This window comes from Gallinula chloropus (genome assembly GCF_964237585.1).
Source record: "Gallinula chloropus genome assembly, chromosome: 4".
NCBI lineage: Eukaryota > Metazoa > Chordata > Aves > Gruiformes > Rallidae > Gallinula > Gallinula chloropus.
The window spans coordinates 39164893-39192767 of record NC_140088.1 but is presented as its reverse complement, the minus strand read 5'-3'; the positions used below and the strand labels follow the sequence as shown (position 1 = coordinate 39192767).

Here is a 27875-nt window from a genome sequence, read left to right as displayed (position 1 = left end):
GGTTTGAGGTGGTGGCTTCAAACTGGTCCCTGGGGAAGGAGTGCCCAGACCTGTGTGTTGCAGCTCCTTGGAGGTGCTTGATTTTGTAGCCTTCTGCTTGCTGAGAAGGGCAATGCCATCAAAATAGCATTTTAGGAGAATTTTGGGGCAGAATGAGGGCTGGGATTTGGTTTGCCTTGGAGACTTCAAAAAAACACCTATACCACTCCAAAAACCCAACCCTTGCCGAGGGCCAGGCTTGAGGGCTGCTTAATAATCCATGCAGGGTAGAGACTGGTGGAGTTGGATACCTGTGTGTTGTTGGAAGGTGTCATCACCATGTGGGTGTGCAGAGGGTAGTGTGGCACCTAGGGTCTGGGGCATGGAGAGAAGTTGGAGGGTCTTGTTCTCATCATCCAAAAGGCATCTCCAGGGCAGTGATTTAATTTGGTGAGCATGTGGGCTGCAAATCTGCTTACTGGACTTCTGGGAAGCTTGAAAGAGGCAGATGAAACAGAAATGTCCTTCCCAGGAGCTCCCTGGCCCACTGATGTCCACCAGCAGCTCCCCAGCATGCTCAGGCTCTGTGTTGTGTCCCCTTAACCCTGTCTGATTTTGGGGGAGGCATGGTGGCCTCATGGTGACCGGATCACAATGTGGGGAAAAGCTGCTTTTCCTCTGACACTGCAGCCTCTGGCATCAACTTTGTGTTGTGTTTTGTGTTCGTGGTTTTTTTTTTTTTAAATTAATGATGGGGGGGTTGTGTTTTCTGAAGGCTTTACCTGGAGGAGCAGTGTGCGGGTCCAGCCTTGCCACAACCCCAGACCAGCTCTTAGGGAAATGGGGACAGTGGAGCTGCTGGTGGCATCTTCCAGGCAGGTGCTGCTTTTGGGCACCCAGTAGAGGTGGCTTTCCTGGGGGCACTGGGCTCTTCTCTCCCAAATTAGCAGTTTTAGGTGACCCTTGTGCCGCATGTTGGATGCGTGGACTCAGTCCCTGACTCTCTGAGTGTCCCCTAAATACTGGGCTTTGCCTGGGGCACAAGGGGGGATGTTTCCATCCTGTCAGCACCGAACGGTGTTGACAGCCAGAGCCCACAACTCTCCAGCTGTGACACATCTGTGGATAATGTTGGGAAGCTGGATACCTGTGGGGTGCTCTGTGCCGCCCACCCTCTCTCCAAAAAACTGCCCTTTGATGTGAGGTCACGTGTGAAGCTCAGCTGGGGACGGATACAAACAGCTTCTTGTATCTGGGTGCTCCTGGTTCAGATGGACACAGGGGGAGGGGCAGGGGGCAACAGTCCTGCCTGGAGATTCCCAAAGGCTGTCACTATTTATAAACCCATGTTTTCAATGTGAGCCTTGCTGCACACTTTACTGCCTTTCAAAGCAGCAGAGAAGTTGCCTGGAAGCTCATGGCAATTCTGGATTTCTTTCTAGGGGAAAATCTGGGGTTTACTGAATGAGGTTTGATGTTTTCAGCAGCTATAGCACCGTTTTTTAGCTCTTTCAAAGCACTGGATAGCATAGCTCTCATCAGGAGCGTGAGGCTCCACGGGGTTCCGAGAGCTTCTGCACAGCCAAAGGCTTTTGCTGGCCCTGAAAGGAAGGGCTGGGAACTGCACCGAGAAGGGAAGGGAGGCACACACCACAGTGCATCTCCAGGCTTAGTCCAGAGCTGAATTTTTGGGGCATCACCTCCAGCAGACAGACTGGGCAAAAACCATGGGCAGAAGGATGGGGATATCCATCAGGCTTCAGGTAATCTGCCTTGGCTCGTTCCTGGATATTCTGGTTTGCATATAGGGTGGAAAAGTAGCTTTTGGGGTGTAAGCTAAAGAGATCAGCCCCCACAGAGAGAGCTTGGCCAGAGCCTGGGGGTGAGGCTGCTCCCCAGTGGGAAGAATTGAGGAAAGATGCCAAGTCCTGGATGCACTTGGCTGCGCCCACCAGTTTTCTTTTGTTCTAGGCCAACCCACACAACTCTCTCTTCTCTTTTAAAAAAAAAAATAATAATAATAAAGTTAAGAAATTCCCCAGTGTGGCTTGGGTGTGCTGGTGGGGAGCTGCAGCAATAGACACCAGTGCTTTGAGGCCATAGGAAAATATTGGTGGGAAGGGCTGGTCCTCTCGAGTGCATCCCTGTGTGCTCAGCTCTGCTCGTGGATGGGAAGTCACAGGGATGTTTGGGCTGTTGCTCAAGCTGGTCTGAAATACAACAGGGCAGTTTGGTGGCTTGGTTTTGGGTTGGTTTTTTTTTTTAAAGGATACCATGTGTGATGTACAGGGCTGCTTGTAGGGCTGCCGACCCCATGTGCTGATGGGGCAGGGGGGAAAGCCTTGTCCCTGGTTTTGGAGGGGTCTAACACTAAGCTGTGACTCCCAAGCTCTGCTTACTGATGCTGGTGGCTTAAATGTATTCCCAGCCACCCAACCACATCCCTTCCCCGGATACCAGCTGTATCCCACCTGCCCTCATGGTGGGGATGGTGGTGGTGTGTTGTGAATCAGAGCCCCTTTGGCAGATGCTCCTCAACATCCTGGGGCCTGGAGAGCCCCCGTGGGTATAAAACAGGAAACTTGAGGTCTCTTCAGACCTGCAAGATGGAGAAAAGGGAAGAGATGTCCTTTTGTGCCGAGAAGACTTAAAACATTAAAAAAAAAAACCCCAAACAACACCCCCCAACCCCCAAAAAACCCAAACCAAAACAAAAAACAAACCTCTAAAAAACCTCTGCAAGAGGAGGGACAAGCTGGCTTGCTGGAGACAAGGCAAGCTGCCCCAAAATGGTTTTGGTGGGTTTGTTTTTTCTGGGGGGTGGGGTGGTGGTTTTGGGGTGGTGGGGTTTCCCCCCCCCCCCCCGCGACTGGTGCAGAAGTGGTTTTCCTTGGCAGCTTGAGGAGGACTCAGCAGGGTGAAGTGAGGCTTCAAGCTGTTTGTGGGGGCTGGGTTGTGTGATTTGTGATGGGCAGGAGAATTGGTAAAACTCTTCCTCCACCCAATAAAAGCAAGAGTTGATGAGAGGGTGGGGAGGGAGCTCAGTCTGAAGTCTGCGCAGCCGCCCACTGCAGAGCTGGGGGGGGTGGTGGTGGATGACCCTAATTTGACAAAATACTGAGTTGGTGAACCCTCTCCCAGGATTTTTCCTGGGGGTGTGAGGAAGAGATTTGAGCTTCTCTCTTAAAGAGCCTTTAACCTGTGTCCCTGCTGTGTTACTCTCCCCGTGCCAGTAGCTTTTGGTCCATAACCCTTTTTGGGGGGTGTCCTGTGAGAGTTGTGACTTCTTCCTTCAGCACTTCACTCCCTCCAGCCCCTTTCAGGGGGCCATTGTTGTCCCCCATCTTACCTTCAAGCTTTCAGCCAGCTCCATCCTTTCCCTTTAGCCTGGGTCTGACCTCTTCTTCCTGCTCAAGCATTGCCAGTGGCAGGAGATGCTTCTCCTGGCATGACCAACCCATTTTGCCCCCTCCCCGGGGAGGATGATGATGGTGGGATGAGTGCATGGCATGCATGGGAAATCCCAGATTCCCAGTTTTCTGCACTGGTGGGGACTGTGAGGGACCCTCTGTGAGGGTGCTCTGCTTTTGGGTCCAGGCAGTGCCCCTCCCAGCAGCCCTGGGGCTGACCTGCAGGGAGCCCTGACAGACTGAGCTGTGCAAGAGAGAAACAGGGAGAGAATCCTCCAAAATGTAATAACAGGAATAAAACAAAACAAAAAATCAGTGGAATGAATGGGGAGGCTCTGCAGTGTCACAACTTTCCCCGTGTGTGGACTCATGGGCTCAACCTGAGCCACATCGACAGCTTTGCAAAAAGCCCCTTTAAAATTATCCCTGTATAAATAAATGATTTTTGTTTAATTTTCTTTTCAAATGCAGCTACCTGAGGATATCTGCAGCCTGCCAGGGAGCAGGGTGGGAGGGAGCATGGTGTCTCATCTTAGGTAACGCTCTTGGGTTTGCTTGGATCAAGTTGCCTCGGCTATAAAGGTCTCTGACACGGCCGGGAGGAAAAACTACCCTGGGGAAAGAGGAGAAAAACCTGCTGCCCATCCCAGCAGCAGGAAAACACTTGGGGCTTGCGTGCTGACACCGATGGCTGCTTTTGGGGACTGCTGAAGCATCCTGTCTTTAGGTAAAAGGGGGGGGTGGTGGTGGGATGGGTGGGTGTGCTGAGCGGGGTAGAGGCGGCACCCATCCCAGTAGTGCTGTCTCCCCAAAAGGCAGCTGGGCCAGATTGTGAGGAGAACTCGGTGCTGCAGTGGCCTGTGCCTGGTTGGAGCTCCTGGTGCCTATCCTCCAAGCACGGGCACAGATGGTGCTGCCGGACTATGCCATGGGTACCTCTTCTCCCCATGCATCCTCCCAACAGCCTCATAGGGGAGGGGGGTGGTGGAAAACTGGTGTTGTGCTCCCCTCTCTTTCTCCATCCACTGCTGCAATATCTTTTCCTCTTCCCCCCCTACCCCTGCCCCCAGCTACTTACTGCCACTTTGCAAACCAAGCAGCAAAGCTGCTCAGCTTCCCGAAGCAAACCCTGCAGAGGCTCGAGCGCTGCCCCGTTCCCCGCCGGCGGCTGCTCCTCTCTCCCCTCCCGTGGCGTTGGGCCACGCGTGTACTTCCCTGCGTCCCCAGACGGCGCCAGCGGCTGTGCCAAGGGGTTGAGCTGACAACCGGGATGGGGTTTTGTGGCTGAGCTGCTGTCACAGCCAGCCCCCGAGCCTGGCAGTGGGATTTGCTGTGCAGTGGTGAGCGAAGGAGGCAGCAGAGGAGATTTCTCACCTTTGGATCACAGCTGGGAGGAGAGTTGCAGCTTAATCTCTTTAAAACTTTTTTTTTTTTTTTAAATGTTCTTTTGGAGCAATACAAGAAAAGGGTTTTATTTCTTGTGCTGCTGCAGGAGGGGAGAGAAAGAGGAGCCGGAGCATCCTCCTGAGATCTCACCATGCCGCTCTCCCGCCCCACCGGCCAAATCTCTGAGGCCGCTTGGACCTTGGGCTTCAGGGAGATGACGGAGCCCTTGAAAGGTGCTGTTGGCTGCCTTGGCGTGGCCGTCTTCTTCGCCATGACCATAGGCATCATCTCCTGGCAGGCGCTGGAGCAGTCGCCAGAGGAGTGGGTGCTGCGGGGCCGCAGCAGCGGGATGCTGTGGGAGCGCCGCCGGGGGGCCCTGCTCCTGCGGGCGCTGCCGACGGGGCGGAAGGTGGTGGTGATCACGGTGGGCGGCGTGCCGGCTGCCGAGCCACCTCCGCCACGGGACAGCTGCTGGCACGACGGCGGGCAGTTCTGCTACGCGTGGGAGGAGGATGCCGAGCTCCGGCTCTCCCTTGAGCCCTCACCAGCCCCTGGCACCGAGTGCTTCAGCGTCCACTGGACCCCGCTGCGCCCCGACGTGATGCTGAAGGTAACAGGGACCCTGTGCCCTTGTGTCTGGGGTAATGCAAGCCAAGGAAGGGAGGATCTGGCCCAAACACATGGTTTCCCAGCATGGTTATGGGGTCGCACTATGGTTGGGGGCACCCCCTCTTCCAGCACCTCAATAGCTGGAGGGTCCCACATGGGAAAAGCCCCTTTGAAAGCCTTATGCCCTGATGCTGACGCCCCCCCGCCCCAAACACCAAGGGACTGTGGCTGCCTCCACCCAGTGTCATGTTGGTAACCCCAGGGTGGGCGAATAGTGTTTATATGGAGACTGAATAAATAAGCGCTGAAGATGATGTTGGGGAGGAGCTTGGAAAGGGCTTTTCCAGCTGCAGACACAATGTGGCAGATCCCTTGGGATGCATTCATCCCTGGCGGCTGCTGCAGGAACTTGTGGGGGGTTGTTTTTTTGTGTAGTGTCCTTCCTGGTTTTCTCCGTCAGTTCAATAAAAACAGGCTCTGAAAATGAGCCTCGGGGAGGGGAAGGGAAAACCCTGTCAGAGCAGTGCCCTGTTGGGGGGAAGCCCATGGGACAGGTGAGGCAGTGGGATGGAATCAGGCAGGGATGGGCATCTTCTTCCTTTGGCTGTAAATCACCTGCTGACATACTTTCGCGCCAGTGAAGGTGTTCCCTGGACACACATCTGCAGCTTGTGGGGTCAGTTTGGGGTGCCTGGGAGGATGAGCAAGGCAGAGTGGATTCCCTCCCTCCCCACCCCCTGCCCAGCTTTGGAAAACCACCACACCCCCCCAATTCACACCCCTCCACCCCCATTATTGGAAAACATGCTTCAGTGCAATTTGAGTTATGAACAGTGTTTTTTTGCCCCCTCCCCCAGGGTGTAACTAGTTCAGCTGACACCGCTAAAGCTATTCTGAGCCTCCAGGCTTTCCACTTTAATAATTCACATCCCTGCTCCCCACCCTTAGAGAGACTTAACCTCTCCCTGCTCCTGTGGCAGAAGCAAGCACAGGGCTCTGGGAGCACTGCTGCAGCCTTGGCACCGCATCAGGTGAATCAAAGGGTGTTGGGTTGAGTTGGGGGGGGAGGTCCTTGGGTCCCTCTCTGCCCATCCCAGTCTCCCTCCGCAACCCCAAATCCCCGGGTTTTCAGGGAAGCCTGTCCCCACATGGGAAGTCACGCGGGAGGATAAGTCCTGCTGATCCCCAGCTTTGGCATGAAGTTTTAGAGACTTTGGAGAAAAAAAAACCTTGATGGTTTCTGAAAGGAGGTGGGATAGGGAAGGGGGTGGCCCTCAGGACCTGCAGCTTTGGAGCTGGGTCATTGACCCGCTGCCCTGTCAAAGGGGTCCAGTCCCACCGAGGGAAGTACTTCTTATCCACCCTCAGAGCATGGAGGGGGCTTTGCCTTGAGAGAGAGCAAAAAAAACCCATGAGTTATTGTGGGGACACTGTGGTGCCAATGAGATGAGCCCTCGGGCAGGATTAAACATCTCCCTGCATGCACTGAGACCTGACATCCACCTTGTAAATTCACCCTGGAAACATGCCAGCAGCTAGGAAAGGTTTATTGCTTAACAAAACCAAACCAAAAACCCACTGCTGTTTTCAGAGACCTAGTTTGGAAGAATTATTTTAAAGCAAAGCATAACTTTTAAGGTATGGAGTGTTTATTCCCACAGGGGGATTTTCACGCTGCCCCACCAGACTGCATGTGGAGGGCAGCTGGGTAAGGGGCAAAGGAAGAAAAATAGTTTTCTTTGGTGTTAATTAGCAAATTAAGCCTTTTTCTGTTCCTGAAGATAAACAAAAGAAGCGTGTAACCTGCACAGTGGATGCTCCTGACTATTTTCTTTTCCTGCTCTTACATCCTGTGGTAACTTCAGTTAACCACAGGCTGAGAAGTCCAGTGTTCTGCCTGAATTTCAGCATTGGTTTTTGTACCTGGCACCCAGCTCTTGTGCTTCTGCAGGGGAATCTGGAACGCGAGCATCTCCTCCTGACTCAGATACGGAGCGCAACATGTACCCACCCCCTGATTTTTGCCTCAACCTCCAAATCTCATGGGGTAGGGGAAAGCCCTGTCCTGTGAGTGCTCCAACAGCACTGGAATAATGCACAGGGCTTCTGCCTCTCCGAACATGACCATTCGCGTGTCCATCCTCACCCGAGGTGTTTCTTACCAGCTGGTGATGCTCTCTTGGCTACAGGACTGTTTCTCCATGGCCAACATCTCCTGGTACGGAGGGGCGAGTGTCCGCAGCCAGCGCTGGCCGCTCAACAGCGCCGAGAGCCACGCGCAGCCCTTCGTCAGCGGCGACTTCAGCAAAAACCCTGCCGGCTACGGGCCTGTGGTGGAGAGATACTTCTTGGCCTCGACAGGTAAAGCGTGTCCTCCAGCGTCCTCCCGCTTTAATCACCGTGTTGCTCCATCCCTCCCCTCATCTCTAAAGCAACTCATATGAGCAGGGCAGGTGTCCCAGAGGTTAAAGCACTCTGCAAACGTAGTGGTGCCTGGCAGCAGGACATAAGGGACACAGGGGACTCATCCTGTGCTGCCTCCTCCCCCAGAAAAGGCCGCGATTAAGCCTTAGTGATAAACTGCCTTCACACATCAGTGCCTGAGAGGATGGGGTGGCCTGAGTCACTCCAATGAAGTCCCATGCTCTTGGTACATGGCATTTTTTTTTGGGGGGGGGGGGAATTGGTTGGTTTTGGGCTGTTTTGGGGTTTTTGAGATCTGTGTTCATTGCCACATCCTATGTCTCTGCTAGAGTGGCTTTGCCTGGTCCTGGGTCCCTGACACTGCTGTAGGATGTAGACATGAGTTCAGCTGTTGTTGTCATTTTTGGGTGGATATTTGGATTACTCTTCAGAACACCAAACTTCAGATATTCCCCCAGATAAATCAATTGATTTGAAACTGCCCTGCATTGATGAAGCTGCTGAATGCAGAGCAAAAAGACAAGAAATGGAATATACCCAGCCCTTGAAAGGTGTTTTGGAGGTGCAAAGGGAACAGAAGAAGCAGAGGGTCAGGATTTGTTTGCGTGGCTGGATCTGTGGCTGGGATTGGTCCAGGAGGTCCGGGTACCAGTTAGTCTCTGCCCTATGCATCCCTGTGCATCCCTGTCCCTGCGAACACTGGTGCGAGGACCGAGAAGGGCCAGGCGCCTGCCAAGGCACCATCTTCCTCTTCTCCTCCCTAAAGGAGTGACGGTGACAGTGGCACCCGATGTGCCCCTCTTTGTCTCACTGGAGAGTGACAGGCATTTCTGCCTGGGAACGCCGGCGGGGAGAGCGGTGACATCCCTGCGCTACCTCCTCTGCGTCAGTCCGGATGTTGCGGCTGCCCACCGGCACGTGGGCAGCCAGCTTGCGGGGCCAGCACGGGCACTGCCAGATATGGCCCTCCTGGGGTAAGCCCTCCTTCCCTCCTCCCGGTGCTGGGGCCGCTGTCCCAGCCCTTGTGCTGGTCACTGCCCCAAGGATCTTGTGCCAGCACAAAGTGCCACTCCCTGGCTCTCTGCTTCTCTCAGGTCTCCCATCTGGCGGTACTACGGTCCCGCGGGTTCAGCTGCCAAAATAAAGCGAGGTTTAAGGGCGCTGGCCAGGAGATTGAAGCGGCATCGTCTTCAGGAAGGGATCCTGGCCCTGGGGGAACACTGCACCACAACCCTTGCTGCTGCGGTACGTCCCACCCTGTCAACCTTTGGGCTTGGAAGGGAAGCAGAAAGCTGCCATCAGCCCCGCACTCAGCACTCTTAAATCCCTACATGTAGAACCAAATACAGCCTTCCCTGGGGTGGGGGCTGCCAGCCTCCCCTCTCTCAGAAGGGATGCTTGCTTTGCAGTGTCACCCCATGCAGGCGGTGGCATCGCACAGCCGGTGTTTGATGGCTTCGCTGCTCCTGCAAAGCACCTTTTTCTGCCTTTCCTCCCCGCAGGACCACGTGCCCACGGAGCGGAGGAAGAGGCACGACTCAGCCCGTGCCTGGGACCCTTCCCTGATTTCACCACTGCGGCTCTCCATCACACTGTCCCCATACGCCAGCATCGCCTCCCCGCTCTTCCTGCGCTCGCTGCAGGATGGTGAAGCGGCAAGCTACTGGCTGAGCCTGCAGCCCCGATTTGGGGGCTGCCCGGTATGAGACCTTCCTTCAATCCCTGGACCCGCTGCTCCACCAAAAATGAAAATTAAAGCTGAATAAGCAGCCGCAGAGGGGAACAACCTGATCCTCCCAGGTTGGGGACAACCCCTGTGGGTGCGAAGCAGTGCTGAGGGGAGCAACTGTTCTCCCAATGCCAGAGGAAGCAAAATTTCCACTTCCAAAAGATATTTTTAAAAGCTTCCAGTATTCAGCTTATCCCTACCCCCCGTTCCCTTTTTGCAGTCATTTTAGTGATATGCCAATTTGCCATCAACTCTGGGACATTTTTAGGGGGTTGTGTGTGTAAGAGGGGTTTCACACCCTTCTGCATGGCACTGCGGTGGTGCAAGTTGTGGAAGGGCAGGATGAGGATGGAGCAGGCATCCTCTAGCTTGGCACCCCAGGTCTGCAGGGTGTTCTCAGGGTTCGATGGCTATTTTTTCCTTCTGCTGCAGGTCCCACTGCTGACCACGTGGAGGGGGCAGCTTTGTGCCCGCCTGAACATCACCAGTGAGGCAGCGCTGACCTGGTACCTGGCACGTGTCCGAGGTCTGCGCCAGGCACTGGGGGCTGCATACGTGGTCTTTGAGGGTGCTGAGGGCAATGTCTTCCTGGAACAAGCTGTCCCACCTCCTGCCGAGCTAGTGGGTGACCAATACATTGGGGTGCTGGCAGCAGCGTTGGCGACACTGGGAAATGGCACCGTCATCAGTGCTGGTGCCAGGTGGGTACCAAAGAAATGCTTTGCTGGAGCTGCTTGGGAGGTGATCGAGGTGACACCTGAAACATGCCCTTGCAATGTCCGAGGCAGCGCTCAGCACCCAGGGCAACATGTATGGAGGCTTGAGTCTTGTCTATCCTCCTCCACTCTTTTTGGAGTGCGTTAATAACTCTTTTTAACATCTCTGACCATAAAAGTGCTTAGAAGCATTAGTGCCAGATGCAATGAAAATGCATCTTGTCATTTATGGCCATTCAAGCTTTTGGTCTCCAGCAGGAGGGGGAGGCTGAACCCTGGCTTCTTGGCCACATCCCTCTGCCAGTGGTGACACTTGTGTTGTCAAACTATTGCAGTTTGTCAACCTTTCATTCCTGCCAAGTCCTCAGCAGGGTTAATTTATTAATTAGCAGTTGTAATGTGCCTCATAGACCCTTTAGTTAAAGCTCTAGAAACTGTTATTTTCTCTTTCCCTGTTTTTATGTTTGGCAAATGGGACGAGGCACGCAGGGTGCTTGCAGAATTACTGATTTCATGTTTGGGAGGAGGCATTGATGGTAAATCGCCTGAGAAGGCAGCTTCAAAATAGTTTGTTTTCAAAGAAAAAGCCAAGTTTCCTATGCTGAGGTGGTGAGGATCTAGCAACTGATATGGATAGCTCTTACTCGTCTGCAAAACCTGAGTGTTGGGAACAGCCCCTTTTCTAACCATTTTTCAGCCTGGTAAGGACTGTACCTTTCTTGGTGGGCAGTTCCTGTACCAAAAAGGTTTCAGAAACCTTCACATCAGCCTTACCACCTCCTAAGATGAAACAAGTGTCCCTGGGAGACTTCTGGGGAGTCAGCAAGTGGGTGCAAGGTCAAGGAGGAAACCAAACATTAGGATCAGGCAGACTCTGGCCAAAACACCGCTTGGTTAGACGAGTTCCAGACCATTTTTCAAGCCGAAGTTCATCACGAATGTTTAGACCTGACCCTTTTTGGCCATCAGAAATGCTGTCTCCTGCAATGGGCTGCTTGATGATGTGACTCTCCACCTTGCCAAGTAGAGCCCCAGGCATAGGAATGCTACTGGGGGGCGGGGGTGATGAAGTGGGGAATGATGTTTTCCTTCAGCAGACAAGACAAAACTGCTGGCAGGAATGACAGCCACCCGATGTGAAACAGATGAGCACAAATGAAAGGCAGCAGGAGAAATTGTCCCTGCAGTATGTGCCACCCCAGGGCATCTGCATTGCAAGAGGGTTGGGGCTTTGGGGAACTGCACAGGCCCCGGGGCTGCAGGTGCTGTTGGGGTGTCCCAGCCAGTGTCATGGGAATGTTTTTTTCTGGGCATCTTCCCACCAGGCTCAATGCTGCCACATGAGAAGTAGGAAGGTGATGGCCACAACTTGGAGCTGTGCTGCTGTCAAGATGGGCCACCAAAGTGTGGTCCTCGGGATCCTGAACCCAGAGAAGGAAAGCTGTGACTAGGGGATGTGGGGAGAAGGAGGAGCATTGGGGTTGCCAAGTTGGAGAAACCTGTATCAGCCAAGCATTAGAGAGTTTTTGGTCATGCAAGCCGTCCATCCAAAACTGTTGGGTTTGCACTTGTCTCCCCAGGTCCAGCCATCTGCCACTCTTCGTCCAGATGAGCCCACTGTGCTCGGACTGGAGCCACGCTGGTCTAAAGGGGGTCATTCCCTCCGTGCTGCACTACAGCCTCTTGGGCTACAACTTCTTCATCCCCGACGCAGTCGGTAATGATTTCTTTTCTGCTTTACCCCCACCCCCCACCCACCCCCCATTTCTGCCTTTTCTGCAGCTATTGGGTATGGGGTTTTTTTGCAGCAGTTCTTCAGGTGAGAGGATCACTGAAGGTATGTTTGTACTGTCTGGCTTGGGTGTGCTACATGAAAGCACTTTGTTCCCAGCACCCAACTTTCCACCGTGTTGACTTGGCTGGGCTGAACGTTACTAGGGAATCAACTGAGGAATTGAAAACAAAAAAAGCCCAATGTCATAAATTTTAATAGGTGGCCCCAGAAGCAGCCAGGTCCCTGGGGTGCCCTTTGCAGAGCTCCCAACTGCAGAGCTGCCTGCTGCCCCTGGCAGCTTTGCTTGCACTAAAACCCACCCAGCAAAAGCAAGGAGGGAGCCTGCAGCCAGGAAACTGCCTGCCCAGGCTCCTGGCTGGGAAATAGATGTTCCTAAAACACCAGCAGCCCCGCTCCAAGTTTGTGTTTCTGCTCCAGAGCACAATGGCTTGAGAAATCCTTAAATTAAAATGTTATAAACCAATCCTTTAATCGGGGCCAAGCAGCTTGGGTTCTTCCCCCCTCTTTTCAGAGGTGACTGGGTTATTTGTGTATGAAATGTGCCCCAAACATGCAGAGGCTGCACGGGAAGCGTCAGACCCAGAGCACAGAGCTGCCAACAGCCCTGAAAAAGGGTGGGTTTGGGCAATTTGTCAATTTGGCCTCTACTTTTAGTCAGTTTTCTTTAGAAAACAATCTTGGGTAATTACAGCCTGCCCATTCCCCCCCTGCACAGGGGAGGTCAGGGCAGGTGGTGTTTGCTGCTGGGGTGTGTGGTCCCAGGGTTGCTTTACCACATCCACACGCAGGCATCCACTCCGGATGGGAAAACAGGGCTTTGGGGTGTTTTGTGCCGTTTCTAGGCAAGCTGTGCCAGGTTTTTGGAGCAAAGGCTCCAGGGGATGCTCCAGCCCCATGGGCTTTGGTTCCCTGTCCCATTCCCTCCTGTTCTTCCCAAGCCCCTCTCTGGTGTTTCAGAGGGCAACTGGGATCCCCTTCTGCTATGTGTTTCTGATTAATTAGTTAACAATGCTCTGCTGCTCTACTGCTTTTCACTATGAATTCGAAGGGATCCAAATAGCAGGAGTATTTTCCCATCTTTGCACAAATTGGCAGGAAAGCCCAGCGTCTTCCCAATGCTTTTCTCTGCAGGAGAGAAGTCTTTTTACAGGGTTCTGGTGAAATGTAGAAACTCCCAAGACTTCATGCCCAGCACGTCTGGGCCTAAACCGGCTGGGGATGGATGTCTAGTATTTACTGATGGTGATGTAGGAAGCAAAACACGGGTGGGGAAACGTTGTCCCCTTTTGCAGTGGGCTAACAAGTCCCACCCACGCGGAGAGCAGTCGCTTGGGACTTGTCCCACGATGCGATGCCCCTGAGCACTGACACTCAGCTCCTTGTCCCTGGCAGGAGGGAGCCTGCCGGGTGATGCCGCGGGGGACCCGGAGCTGTACGTGCGGTGGCTGCAGATTGTGACGTTTCTCCCCGCGATGACGTTCAGCGTGCCGCCCTGGCTCTGCTGTGACGCCTGGGTATGTACCCCCACGCCCAATTAAAGCACGATTAAAGTGAGGTTTTGTGGCTCTGTATTTCACAGCTACGTGCAACCTTGGGGATGGTATCAGCAGCACCAACACCAATTGTCATGTGCCTCTCTCTCCCTCCCTTCTGCTGTTGGAGTTGTTTAATTACAGTTTGATCAAATAGTTAATATCTACTGTAAAGCAAAGCCTGCAGGTTCACATTTAAGATATCTTTAAATGGTCGGAAGCATTTTCCCAGAGATGTCATGACTCTTACAATCAGGGGCACAGGGGGAAATGTCATTAAACCTCTTTGCCAGCAGCAAAAGACTTCATTGCATTGGTCAGAGATGCCAGCACCCTGCAGATATCACCTGCCAGCCCTTGGCCTTAGCTTTCCCATCCAAATGGGAATAAATCCTCTGTAGCATCCCTGTGTGCACCTTGTCAGCTGCCGTAACTCTGTCAGCCCACTGCAATTTGTCAATTTCTCTTCACAAGGGAGTATCTTAAACTTGTTTTAATGCTTTCTTTGCTATTAATTGGTTTCTTTCTCTTTCCTCCACCCTGAAGGTGCTGAATCTCACCCGGCAATGCATACAGAGGCACCGGGACTTTGTTGTGCCGCTCATCATAAAATACAGCGAGGAATGGCTTCGTTTGGGGTACCCCATCTTCCGCCCGGTGTGGTGGCTCAGTCCCACAGACCCAACCGCTTTTACTGTAGAGGATGAGTTCCTCATTGGGGATGAGGTAAGAAACATGGGGGCTGAACGTCCTCAAAGGGCAAGTGAGGTGCTCCCGTGCTTGTCCATCCACCTCTTTACATCCCACCCGAATACAGCACCTGTGCATGGTCTGCACAAAACCAAAGGAGTGATGGGACCCCATTGGCTCCTGGGGGTTTGCAATTTACTCAAAATGAAGAGTCAAGGAGACTGTTTCTTCTTTTGTTTTTTAATATCAGGGCCAGGGAGGGTTTCAGTTCTTTCTGATGGAAAGCCCCTCCTGATGAGCAGCACTTCTCATTTTCCCCCTCCTTTCAGGCTGTGAATCTCATTACTTGGTGCTGCAGCCTGCAATAAGCAAGGAACACCACAGTGTGCAGCTCCCTGGTTCTCTTCGGAGGCTCCTCCAGACGTGTTTTGGGGTCTTTTGGTTCTAATCATATCCAACCCTGAAACAGCGGGGAGCACAGAGCTGCCCTGGGTGCTAGGATAATCCTCATCACTGAGCACAAGAAGCTGCTCTTGGGGTGCTGATGAAGAGGACTTTGTGCTATTGCTGAAGCCCTCCCACTTCTGAGTTGTGCCCTTGGATTTTCTGGGGGGTGAGGCTGGGCTGTGAGGGCAGCCTTGCTTTGAAATCTGCATGGTCCCAGACTTCACCCATCCCATCCTCTTGGCAGCACACGTTTGGCCTGAATCAGCCCAGACCGATCTGCTGAATTATCCAGGGTGCCAAATAATCAGGTTTTAGGTCAGATTTTTGCTGGCTATGAAGGGAAATGAGTATCTGCTTGCTTTAAGCAGAGGGGACAGCACTGCTCGGGGGCTTGTGCAAGCATTTCTGGGACATGCTGGTGTGGGACTGCAGTGCTTGGGGTGGTTTTGATCCTGGATTAGAGGTCTTGAAACTGGATCTAACATTGCATAGCCATGTCCTGGCATTTCTTGTGAGCAGACTTCTGCAACTAGGAAAGGAACTGCTACTGAACCCTTCCAACAAAGCATGCTGACCTATAATAGCAGAGAGAAGTTGCACTGATTTGACAAAAAAACCCCAAGATGTTGTTGTGTGCTAGTTTGTAGTTGTGACACAGCATCACTGCTTGTCAGGACTATCTGCCTAGCAAAAGCGGCTGCTGCAAGAGGCTGGGAAGCCAGGTCTTGCTGCCAGATACAGTTATAAAGCCCATGAAGGTCTGCAAGTGTCACTCCATGTGTGCCAACCACCATGAAGTCTTTGTGAGCTGCCACAGCTGTGCAGCTCGAAGGGGCATCACAAGAGGTACAGGATGAATTCCCAGCACTTGATCTTTGCTGTTGACCGGGATCTCTGAAAATGGGGTTTAAGGACAAATCCATAAATTTCATATTTATTTGGGGTTTTTTTCCTCCTTTACTGGCCTTTCTAGAGTTTTTAATTCTCTTCTATCACCTCCTCTTTTTTATCATCAGGTGAACGCAGTTGTGCACAAACACAAATCAAAGCATCAGTTTTCAAACTGATGTAAATTGAAGCCAAAGCTTTTTCTTCTCAAAAAAAGGCTTTTCTTTTCCTGCAAAACTCTTATTTACAGTGCTGGAAACCTCTTTCAGGTTCTGAATTGAAATAATTTGTCAGGAATTAATATTCTCCAAATGTTGGAAACTGCTTTTCCCATAAAGCAAGGAGAAAAGGGCATGCTCTTTATTCCTCATGTCCAAATGGGACAGTTTTGTGACCCAAAAGCAAATATTTTAAAATGTTTTCATTTTTTAATATGCTTTTTAAAAGGCAGAGGGTATTGGGCAGCAAAATCCCTTGAATCTCAAGGGACTCAAATCAAATGTGGCTGGTGCTCGAGGGAATTTATATTGTATTGGAGTGGTGGTTTGGCCCTGGCTGAAGGCCAGACACCCACCAAAGCCACTCTGTCCCTCCCCTTTTCAGCTGGACAGGGGAGAAAACGGAGGCTCCACCTCTGGTGGAGAAGGATGTGCTGCAGGGGTGGCTTCTGCAAGAAGCAGCTAGAAGCTTCCAGGGAAAGATTCCCCTGCAGTTCCCCCTCCATCAGAACACGGCCACACAAACCCACAACAGTTGCATATTTTGAGTGTGAGTCTTAGAGCTCACGTAACCTGCATTAGGCTGAGGCTGAAATGCAAGGTGCAGGACAGGACAGCTGGGAAGGGAGGGTTAAGTTTCCTGGAGAGCAGCCCCAGCTGGGGAATTTCAAACCCTCTTTTTTTAGCATCCTGGTGCTAAAGCTTTTCTCCTACCCCTGTAACGTGTTCATTTCTCATTGAAATGTAAGTTTTGTTCTATGTTGGACATCATTGATTAAGTTGTATCAAGGAATTTGCCTGAAGATTTTCCCAAGCATGTGGTTATGGGAGGAAAGGGAATTCCACCTCTGACAGAACTTCCCTATGTGTCACAGGAATGTCTCTTGCCCTAATTCTGTGCCACTAATTCTCACTGCAATCCCATAAAACCCCCTCAGAAGCTGTTTTGTGTGAGCCTGAACTCCCCTCCTGTGCCTGGGATTTACTGGCCAGCTCATGCTGCTACTCTGTCCCCCTCAGCCTCCAAGCACAAACTTTGGTTTGCAGGAAACTCAGATTTCCAATGGTTCTCTCTTGTTCAGGTCTTCCAAAATATGAGCTGGATGGACTCTAGGGACTCCTGCAGGCAGGGGTGATCCCAGCCAAAAGAAGGGGACACTGCATCTAGGTGATGTCCAGAGGTGCCTTCCAACCCCTATGAATCCACGAATCATCTTTTCTCACTGCTAAGCCTCAATCTGCAAAATCTCTTTTTTTTTTTTTCTTTTTTCCCTCTTCTTTTTTTTTTGCTGCAGGTCTTGGTTGCCCCAATAACAGAAAAAGGGCAAACATGGAGAGATATCTTCCTGCCTGGAGAAGGTCATCTATGGATGGACACCAACACTGCCCACGTCTTTGATGGAGGCACCATCCTCAGGAATTACTCTGCCAGCCTTGCAGAGGTGCCGGTTTTTATAAAAACCTCCTAAATTTACAGACTGCTGCGACTTTTGGACAGTTGGCGTCCTTCAGAGCAGCGCTGGCCAAATGTGCTCGCTCTTCCTTGAGATGGTTTCAGCCTATTTGCACTTTTCCAAGAAATATTTTTTTTTATTATTATTTCAGCAGAAACTGACTCTTTTTATCATTAGCTGTCATTCCAAAATAGAGGAAATCCAGCTTTGGTACAAGCAAACACCCCTGCAGAATGTCAACCTCCATCTTTCCAGGGTCTTCCCGGTGAAATGTTTAGGTGGCACATCCAGCATCTCCAGGGCCCTGACACGCCACTCAAAGATGTGGCCATGTTCAGAGAGCAGCTTTTCCAGATTAGGAGATAAAGGAACATCAGTTTCTACTAAGATGGGATTTTAGGCATTTAAAGGAAAAAAAGATCTGTATGGGAAAACCTAAATATGATAGCTGTGTTCATGTGCACAAATGTCACTAAGTGTGCTAAGTGCTACCTGCTTCTTTCATCTGATGCTATGTATATGCTCCCCAGGAGACTCGGTGGTGGCAAGAGACTGATTTTGAGGATAAATGGAAAACTGGGTGACTTCCAGGGCTGTTGGAAATGTGTTTCTGTAGAACACCACCATGATCAAGCAAAGGAGTAGCTCTAATGGAGCCTGATGATTGCCCACCTTGGAATAAAAATATTGACCAGCATCCCTTACCCAAACACCAGTGTGCCCCAGCCACGGCTTTTCACCATTTCTTGGATATATCCCTTCCAAATTATTTCTTGCAGTGCAAGTGGGTTCCAGCGTGACCGTTCTTCTCCCATCCAGCCAAAACTGCACCCATGGGCAATGCAGGTGTCCTGCATGAGGAATATGTGTTTAGGGAGGTTATATTAGTGACTTGGATAACCCAGGTTAGGGATTAATGGGGCATTAAGGTGTGATCCTGGAGGCTAGCACCTGAGGTTTGTCTTAGTGGATAAATCACACTCCTGGGGGAGCCAAAGGGCTCTGCTTTGATTCACTCCTCACAGATCCCAATGAGCTGGATCTTGCTTTAGAGTAAACCCTCAAACCTTGCTATCTTTGGCTGGATGCCGAGGAGATGGATCGTGTGATTGCCTGAAGAGATGAAATCGCTCCAAATCCCGGACAGTGCTGGCAATTCTCTCCAGATCCTCCCTGAAGTCAAACTGATGCCAGGATCAGGTTTTGCTAAACTTGGCCTCCAGAAAAAGACACTACCTTTAACACAGATTTAGTGAGTGCCTGAAGATTTAAAAGGAAAAAAAAGTCTTTGTCCATTCATAGTGTGTATTTAAAAAAAAATTAACGATAGGATGTAAAAATCCCCTACCAACTTTCTTCTGTGCCTGTTCATAAGATACACCTAATTTTTACAGTAAACTTGCTTTGAGTTTCTTTCTGCAGTGGGGTTCATGTCAGTGTCATTGAGCTTTTTCAGGTTTACACCAGGCACTGTTGCCTTACGGCCAGCTAAAACCATGCTGGTAATGTTTTTCCTAGCATGGGCACAGTTGGAGCTTAAAGACTTTGTAGTTGTGAAAATGTTAATGAAGTGGTTGCTAATGTAGACTTGATGTGGTGGTTTGGCCTCGGCTGGAGGCCAGACACTCACCAAAGCCACTCTGTCCCTCCCCTTTTCAGCTGGACGGGGAGAAAAATAGATATTGTGAGGCTCAGGAGTGGAGATAAGGACAGGGAGAGATCATTCCACAATCAGCATCATGGGCAGAACAGACTCAGCACAGAATAAAGGAAAGAAAACTAATTGATGACACTGCCCTGCACCCCCAGTGACACCAGATTTGGGTGATGAGAAGTGTGGCCAGATCTTAAAGCACCTTCCCCCCACTCCTCCCTTCTTAGCAGACTGCGCTTTAGTCAGGATTTCATTCCCTTCTACCCCCCCCCACCCATTGCAGAATGGGGAGGGTCAGGGACTGGGGAATGGGGGCTTCAGTCAGTTCCTCACAAGTTGGTTTCCTTCTTAGCTGGGGCGGGGATTCATTCCTCACCCCCTTCCCCTGCTGCACCATGGGGTCCCACCCAGAACAGACAATTATCCACGAACTTCTCCAGCGTGAGTCCTTTCTCACAGGGCTTCAGCTCTTCCCCAGCTGCCCCAGCGTGGGTCACTGCTATGGGTGCAGTCATAAATCACAGAATGTCTCTCAGGCCCAGACTGCTCCAGCCTGGTCCCCCATGGGGTCACAAGCCCCCCTGCAACCAGCAAACCTGCTCCAGTGGGGCTCTTTCTCCCTTGCTCATCTGTGTCTCTGTCTCTCTCCACGGGCTGCAAGTGCTGGCAGGAGCTTACTCCAGCATGGGTCACACCATCTCCTGTAGGTCTCCCCCTGCTCCAGCGTGGGGCCTCAGCCTTTTCCATGGCCTGAGGGGTAGGGGACAACACCTGCTCCACCATGGGTTTCTCCATGAACTGCAGGAGCATCTTTTCTCTCCAGCACCTGGGATGCTTCCTCCCTGCCTTCCCTGCCCCTGGTGCCTGCACAGCTCCTCCCATCTTCTCACTCCCTTCTCTGGGGGCACAAAGCAGCTGCTTGTGGGTTTTTCTCCTGTGATTCCCAGAGGCTCTGTGACCATTGCTGCTGGGCTCGGCCTTGGTCAGCAGTGACTCCGGCCTTGAGCCCAGCTGGTGTTTGCTCTGTCGGTTCTGCAGAGAGCTTCTGGCTGCTTCTTGCAGCAGCCACCCTGCAGCCCCCCTTCTCCATCAGAACCCAGCTACACAAAACTACAATGCTTGATTTCAAGAATTGGCCCTTTGTCGGTGTCGATGTGTGCTAAGTTTGATGTGCTTTCCTTGCTTCCTTGACACCCACGTGGAAGAGCCATAAATGTGTTCCCTTGTTAAAGCAGCACTGGGAACTGAATAATCAGAGCTGATTTGTTTGAGTTGCCAGGAAAAAGTGGTTAAGAACCTTGCTTGTAACTCTAATTTTTTTTTCCCCATTATTTTAAGCTAATCTTCATGATTGTTTTTGAGGTGAGCAAAATGACTTATGTGTGAGTTTGAGATCTACAGATGCAGATGGGATTTCAACATGCGCTTAAGTAATGCCCTGAAATGGGAGTTCCATGGCTATGAACTCATAAATGCTTGCAAATTTGACAAACTATGATAACATAGTGAAAAAACAAAACAAAACCTCATCAAAACAACCCAAACCAGCACAAGCTCTTCTAATTGTTATTTTATGTGCGTTACTTTTATCTACTCCCTGTGCTATCTCTTTTTACTATGCAACAGGTGTATGTCTGCCTGTTTTCCAGGGGTATTTCTACATCTTCCAGGTTGGTGGAGCAGAAATCAGTGGTTTGGGCAGGTTTTATTGTAAGGAAGAGATTGCTGCAACATTGATGGATGATGCATGGTTATTGCTAGATAAAAGACTCTTTTCCCTGGCACATATTTTTAACCATTTAGGCAGCCGACAGCTGGGTTTACATACCTTTGGTATGTCTGCATGAATGGGGGTGGCAAAAATGCCTGACAGGTGCAGAGCTGTCTGAAATCTCAGTGTTTTGAAGTCCATCTTCATGCCTTTTTTTCCTCTTTCTCTTCCTCTCTTTTTTGTTTTCTTCCTTTTTTTACCTCTCTTTCTTTTTGTTCCTCTCATGGTACTTTTTTCTTTACGCCCCCCCCCCCCCTTTTTTTTTCTCTTTTCATCAGAGGAAAAAAAAAACCCAAGTTGGTTCTGCCTCTGTCATTCCTGTAGCACAGTGTGCTGTGCATGAGAAAGGAGCAGCAGGGCTGCAGGGTGTGATGCTGCCAGAGAGCTTGAGCTGGTAGTTCCCACACAGGGCTCAAAACTGTCTACACCAGAGACCACCAAAAGGACTTTGTCTCCTCATGTCAAAGGAAATGAGAGGTGTAGAGCTGGCGTAGAGATGTGTGGTGCCCTGCAGCTCCTGGCCAGGAAGGAGATGGTGGGCCATGGAGATGGACAAAAGGGATGGGGCTGGATGGGGAAACCAAGGCAGCCCAGGGAGACTAAGTCATTTAAAAAATGGGAAGGTTCCTAAGAAACATCTTGGACTGAAATACCAGAAGTTCCACCCCATGATTGTACAAAGCACCCATGATTGTACCAAGCATGTTTATTTAGGAGGAGGTCTAGCCCTGGAACAGGTGGCCTGGAGCGGTTCTGGAGGCCAACGTCCCAGAACCCCCAACCAAGGCTCATCTACCAAGCCTTGCGCCTGGCACGGCTGCGGGACCGGCGCCGGGATCGGCTCCTTGCCGCATACCTTTGTCTGGAGGGATTGCGGCCTCCCCGCTGGCGGCGTCCCCTTCTCCAGGAGGAAGCTGGGACATCCCGTTCCGGGCTGAGAGATCGCTCTCCATCCCAGTCCCTCCTCCTCTGCTGCTCCCGACATGGTCGTGCTCGGCCCCCAGAGCTGCGGGACCTCCACCGAGGTTGGTACCTTGCCGAGGAAGCCAGGACGTGCTGCTGGGCCCTTGGAGTTGGGCTTTCAGCACAACCCTGTCGGTCGCTGCGCTGGCCCCATGAGTGCTCCCATCTGGCTGGGCCTCGCCTTCTGCGCCGCCTCCGCCGGGGTCGCCTCCTTCTTGCACGACGGTCCCTGGAGAAATGCCAGCGTGCCTGCCAGCGGCGCTCGTTCCTCCATGGGGCTGCTGGGATGTCCCTTTGGGGTCTTGGAGCTCTGCTTACATTGCGGCCAGCATCCCGAGCCCTGGTCTGTGGCTGCCTCCTGCTTCTCCCAGAGTTGTATCCCCAGCCTTCCTGAGCCCTGCTGCGGCCGCCTTGTTGCCACCTCAGCGACCTGCGCTGGTCCCTCTCCAGTGCCCTGGCCTGGCCACTGCTGTGGGCTCTTCTGGAAGGGCCACCGTGCTGATGGCTTGAGGAATGATTCCACCCCCTGCTTCGAGATCTCCTCCTGTTGTCACAGCGCCTGATGTTGGACAACCCATGGTGCCGGGCTACCAGCTCTGGGAAGATGTGCTGAAAAGACCGCCGGCAGTGTGGACACACATTGTCATTGTGGGCCCACTCCTCTATGCAGGAAATGCAGAAACAGTGCCTGCACTGGCTCACGCAGGTCCCGGTGTTGGTGGGGCCCTGAGAATTTGGGCAGTTTGAGCTCTCAGAGGCCAGTGGTGCAGCCTGGGGCTCCTGGCTGGTGTCGCTGGCAGAAGAGGTGCTCCGTTCTGGCACATCCTCCTCCCGTGCCATCTCGAGCTGCAAAGCCAAGAGGCACAAAGCTGATGACCTGCCCTGGAGATGTGACCTGAGGAAGCAGCAAAGTTGCTGAAGAGGTGAGCGCTCGGCCCTGGGGCTGTGTTTGTGCTGCCACAAACTTTGGGGAGCGTCCCAAGCCAGACACCTGGGTGACACCAGGGCCGTCTGTGTGTGCTCCAGATCTCCGGGTAGGATGGGAACTCACCTCTCCGACACGACAGGCAGCGACTGGGAAGGCAGGAACGTGGTTCCTGGCCTCCTGTCAGGGGCAGCACAGATGCTGGGGCGCAGCAGGTCAGGTCTGGTGTCCCGGGCCTGACGATATCCCCATCAGAAAGATCCTCTCTCCACTTTTGGCAGGGAGCCTGCGGGGTGGGGGTCCTGTGTCCCCCCTCACCTGCAGACCCTTGCCTGCTGCATACGAGGACAACACTGAGCCCCGACAGAGCTGTCTGCGCTTATAAACTGGTGATGTCATAGAGGTCTCAGTGACTCTCTGGTGACATCACAGTTCTTCCGGGGACCACACCCAGCAGACAAAACCCCTGGTCCCTGGGGAACAAAACCCAGAACCCATTTGGCAAAAGTGCTCATCGCAGGGCGACCAGAGGCAGGACTTCTCTGACCTCCTGGTTTCCCCCTGGCACTGCCAGCCCGTCTGCATCATGTGTATCACTGACAGACTCTGCACCGTGAGCAACAGCACCTTCTTCTACTGCCTCGACATCCTGCTCTTGACTGCTGGGGTGTTCCTTATCGCCACCACTCTACACCAGCAGGTACAGGGGCACCTGGGGCCAAGGGGGCCACTCGAGGCAGCAGGGACAGGGGCTGGCCCTTGCTGGGTGCATACTATACTCTGCTTCTCTGCCCGCAGGTTGAGAGATTCAACCAGCAATGCCGGAGGTGGTGGCAGCGAGTGACAGCGCTGAAGCCCAGTAAGTCCCCTCAGGTCCACTCTGCGCCCTGGGTGTACCTGGGAATGTCCCCAGGGCAGGGCTTGGCCCCTGGAGCAGGCGGGGGGACAGTCTCTGGGGGGTATCGGTGTCCCCAGCTCCATAGCTCAGGCACCCCTCCCTGTCTTGCAGTTGGCAAAGTGCAGGCAGACCACCACTGCCCTCACTGTGGTGCGGCTACCCAGGAGTGGCAGCGACCAATGCTGTTGGCATGGCTCAGGTCATGGATTTCACCAGGCTCAGGCTCCTCGGCCACGCTGGACCCTCACATCCAGCAGCTGCCAAAGCAGAATCGGGAGAAGCGGGGATGCCTCTCCCGCCACACCTGCAACTCCATTTCATCTGGGAACCTCAGGACCACTGAGAACCAGGACAACATTGACCTGATCCTGGAGAGAGCAGCCCTCGTCGAGATGGAATCCGTCTGCTCGCTCGGACCCGTGCGTGCTGGCGCAGCCTGGTCAGCTCTCAAGATGCACGTGGCAAGGAAAAGACTGGAAGTGCAGCTGGGGGCCCTGCCCATGCCAGTGCAGCTGTCCCAGGAGCAAGCAGCGCAGCGGCAGGGCCGCCGCATCCTGCCAAAACTCATCCGTCCGGGACAGAGACAGCCCTTGCCACGGCACACACTGTGCCCCTCAATGCAGAGGAAGGCAGACGCCATCGCAGGTGTCATCAGAGCCAAGGAAGACCGAAGGCTGTGGAATGAACCCAGCCCCACTGAGGAGTCCCTGGCTCTGCTGGTGCCGTGCCCCCCAGCACTGCAGCTTCCCCAGGGATACAGGACATGGAGATTCCAGGCCGTGGGCCGGGCCAGCACAGCACAGCACCTTTCCAAGGAACAGCAGGAGTCTCACAGCCAGCGCAGCTCTCAGGAGGCTGCGTTTCCTCCTGCACCCGTGTGCAAGAAGACGACCGCCACACAGACGTCTGCCCCACACCTCTGTGCAAGCAACCAGCAGCTGGATGCTTCACTGGGTGCCAACACCAATGTCTGCTCCGACTGCCAACCACCAGTGCAGGGGATGATCATGCGTGACAGCATCCTTGCCAAGGGACAGCAGGAGTCTCACAGCCAGCGCAGCTCTCGGGAGGCTGTGCTTCCTCCTGCACCTGTGTGCAAGAAGACAACCGCCACGCACACGTCTGCCCTAGACCTCTGTGCAAGCAGCCAGCAGCTGGATGCTTTACTGGGTGCCAACACCAATGTCTGCTCCGACTGCCAACCACCAGTGCAGGGGATGATCATGCGTGACAGCATCCTTTGCCCCAGTGTGAGGCTACCACAGAGGCAGGGCTTCCCCTGGCTTCCTGCTTCATCCCTGGACAAGGAGGCATCGGAACCAGCAACGGGACCAGCAGCAGCTGCAGCTTCAGTCCCGCCAAATGAAGATGCTGGCTTTTGGACCACCTCCGCTACCACCCAAGGCAGGCCTGAGGTTGACCTGGCGGGCACAAACCGGCCTGATGCTGCAGCGCCTGACAGAATCTCCAGGCTGGAACTGAGCCCAGAGATCCACAGCAAACTCTTGGTGCACACCGCGAGGCGATGCCTGGAGGTTAGGCTGCAAAGTTTCCCTGTGGCAGTGCAATACTCCATGCAAATAGTGCATCAGTCACTGTCCAAAGGCCTGTCGACCAGCACTGGCTCCACATGGATGGGCCGTGCCAACGTCCGGCTCCTCAAATCCCAGCACCACTTTCAGCCAGACCAGGTTGCGCAGAAGCAGCGCAGGGCACCCCTCGCCTACCCGGTGGCCTCCACCCCATTGTCTTCAGGCCGGGCACCCACAAACTGCTACAGCCCCACGGCCAAGTTCGTGCCAGAGCCGCAGCAAGAGGCCCTGGGCATGCTCATGCGCGCCAGGAGGCTGCAGCGCTGCCTGGCCCTGCATGGCATGATGGGGCTCTCAGAGCGAGCAGTGCCCAAGAAGAAGCACCAGTGAGAGGAGGCCTCAAAGAGGCTCAGAGAGGGATACAGCTGGGAGGACAGCAGGGAGAAGAGGGACACAATTGGTAGGGTTTCTCCTACACTCCTGTTACCCTCTGGTTCTGCTGCACCGCAGGAGTCGCTCCTTGTCCCTGAAGGGACGGCCAACTCAGGGCAGGAGATGCCTGGAGGCCGGGGGGCAGCCAGGAGCAGGGTGTCCCCGTGGCAGGGCGCTGCTGGCTGCTGGGCTGTCCCTGTGGGTGACACCGGCTGCTGCCCCTCGCCATGGCCTCCTGCCCCTGCCTGCCAGAGCCTATGGGCTTTTCCTGGACTTTAATAAAGCCTTTTACACCATTTCCCACAGCGTTCTCCTAGAGAAGTTGGCTTCTCAAGGTCTGGTCGGGCCTAGGCTTTGCCGCAGAAAAACTGTCGGTGTGGCCAGGCCCAAAGAGTTGGGGTGACTGGAGTGAAATCCATTTGCCGGCCAGTCACAAGCAGTTTTCCCTAGGGCTTGGTACTGGGGCCAGCTCTCTTTCCTTTCTTGTTCAGCTAACTGGACGAGGGCAGCAGGAGTCCCCTCGGCCACTTTTGGAGTGTTGATCTGCTTGAGGACACGATGCCTCTAACGAGGGATCTGAAATGGTTGGATCTATGGGCCGAGGCAACTGTGGGAGGTTCAGCAAGGATCCTGACTGGGGCCTTCCTTGGGTCACAACCACCTCAGGCAGTTCTACAGGTTTGGGACAGAGTGGCTGGAAAGCTGCCTGGCAGAAACGGACCTGGGTGTGTTGGTTGACAGTTGATCCTGAGCCAGCAGTGTGCCCAGGTGGCCAAGAAGGTCAATGGCTGTTGCGGAAAATGCTGGGAAATGTTGCTTTTGCAAATTGAAAAAGGTTATTGTATTTTCTGTAGAAGAATTTAGGATATATAGAAACTCTTGATTAACTGAACAAAACTAAACTTTATTAGTTTACAACAATGGTAACCAGCCACAATCAAAAACAAAACCAAAATAACAGCAGCTCCTAACAGTGCATAAAATTCTATCATACAGCATCGTTCACGCATCGCCACAGCATCTGCAACCCTGCGACGAGAAGCATGGGCCCTCTGCTTAGAAGTAATAATAGAAAAGGAAAACCTTGATTCTTTCTAAACCAACTATCTGAGTTTGAAGAGACCTCTCAGTCTCAGTAACACACACCTCCCTGGTTGCTCCGGGAGGCAAAACTGCACTTGTTGGGTAGGCTGTGACGACCTGAAAGTCTAATGGCAGGGGAACAATACACCACTATAGCCATAGCAAGCACATTGTCCCTACTGCGCGGCTATAGTGCTGTGGAAAGGAAACCTTACCACTCCTGGAGTTGAAGGACAAGGTTCAGGGGAGGGATTTGGGGTCTCATCCTCACCAACGCCAGCCATTTTCTGCTGCTCCAGTGCATGTTCACCTAACTGTGTGCTTTTGGAAATGCACATGCGCAGTTTTCCCTCACAACCTCCCCAAAGAAAGTACTAGAAAAGGAAGCTCACGCATGCGTGAATCCAGTGAACCCAGGAGTTCCGCCATGATGATGGCGCATGACAAAAAAGAAGACTCCATCTGGTTTTGACCAGGCCTGGAGACCCACCTAAAGCTTAATTTGCTAAGTAATGGGTGACGGGGTGGGAAAACTGTGGACTTATGTCTCAACATTGCTGAAATATTGCATTAAGATGCTTGTAAAAGGTTAAGGAAGACTTGCTAACAGGATGGTTTGAAGTGCCATAGCGGTGACCTCCCATAAACAATGCCTGGCTTGAACAACTCTGCATCACTGATAAAGAAGAAACATCAATTGAGACATAAGTTTGAGTCTAACACCATCTTTTAAGTAAATTGAACACTCAAGGACTATGTGCTCTGTGGAAATGACTTCTTCGACAAGTTCCAGTACCCCCCTCCTCCTTATCTGTTTGATGAATTCCTTGCTTGTCTCTAGTTGGTCACAAATGCAGGCAAAGCATTTCAAGTTCAAGCTCCCCCTTGTCCTTGGAGATACACAAAACCTGCTGACACCGAACTTGTAGAGTCAAGGGGTAACTGACTGCGCAAAACAGAAGGTTACTTGCAGTGATGAAGAGGACCCATCCGACTTCATCCCCACGACCCTCAACGACCACCACCAAACAGCAGTGCGGGGGCGCAGTTGGGAGGAGTTTATGGAAATCACTTCTTAGAACTCATTTTAATATGAAGCGAGACAAGTTATGAATATGTTTAGGTATATGAGGTAACCTCATGATTTTTGAATAAGGATATGGTATTAAAGTGCTACAAACTCTGACCAAAGGTGTGCCTACTTTGTTAGGTCACCAGCTCTTGCAAGAATGTATAATAAATTACTGCTTCACTAATGTGTGTACCTAGAGTCCTTTCTTAGGACCAAGGGCATTTCTAACAGTCATGGCCATCAGGGCCATGACAGTGTCCTTCCCCCT

General features: G+C 52.6%; 1 protein-coding gene across 1 annotated transcript; it reads left to right on the top strand.

Annotated features, from left to right (window-relative positions):
• Positions 1-4926: 4926 nt before the first annotated feature.
• LOC311190928 (SITS-binding protein-like) lies at positions 4927-17347 on the top strand (the record flags this gene model as incomplete). Its single annotated transcript, XM_084262999.1, has 10 exons — positions 4927-5385; positions 7574-7745; positions 8575-8782; positions 8903-9053; positions 9311-9508; positions 9970-10238; positions 11834-11970; positions 13441-13562; positions 14127-14306; positions 17119-17347. 10 exons carry the CDS (start codon positions 4927-4929, stop codon positions 17290-17292), a joined length of 2070 nt encoding a protein of 689 aa, XP_084119125.1. The 3' UTR covers positions 17293-17347.
• Between the last annotated feature and the right edge of the window lie 10528 nt (positions 17348-27875).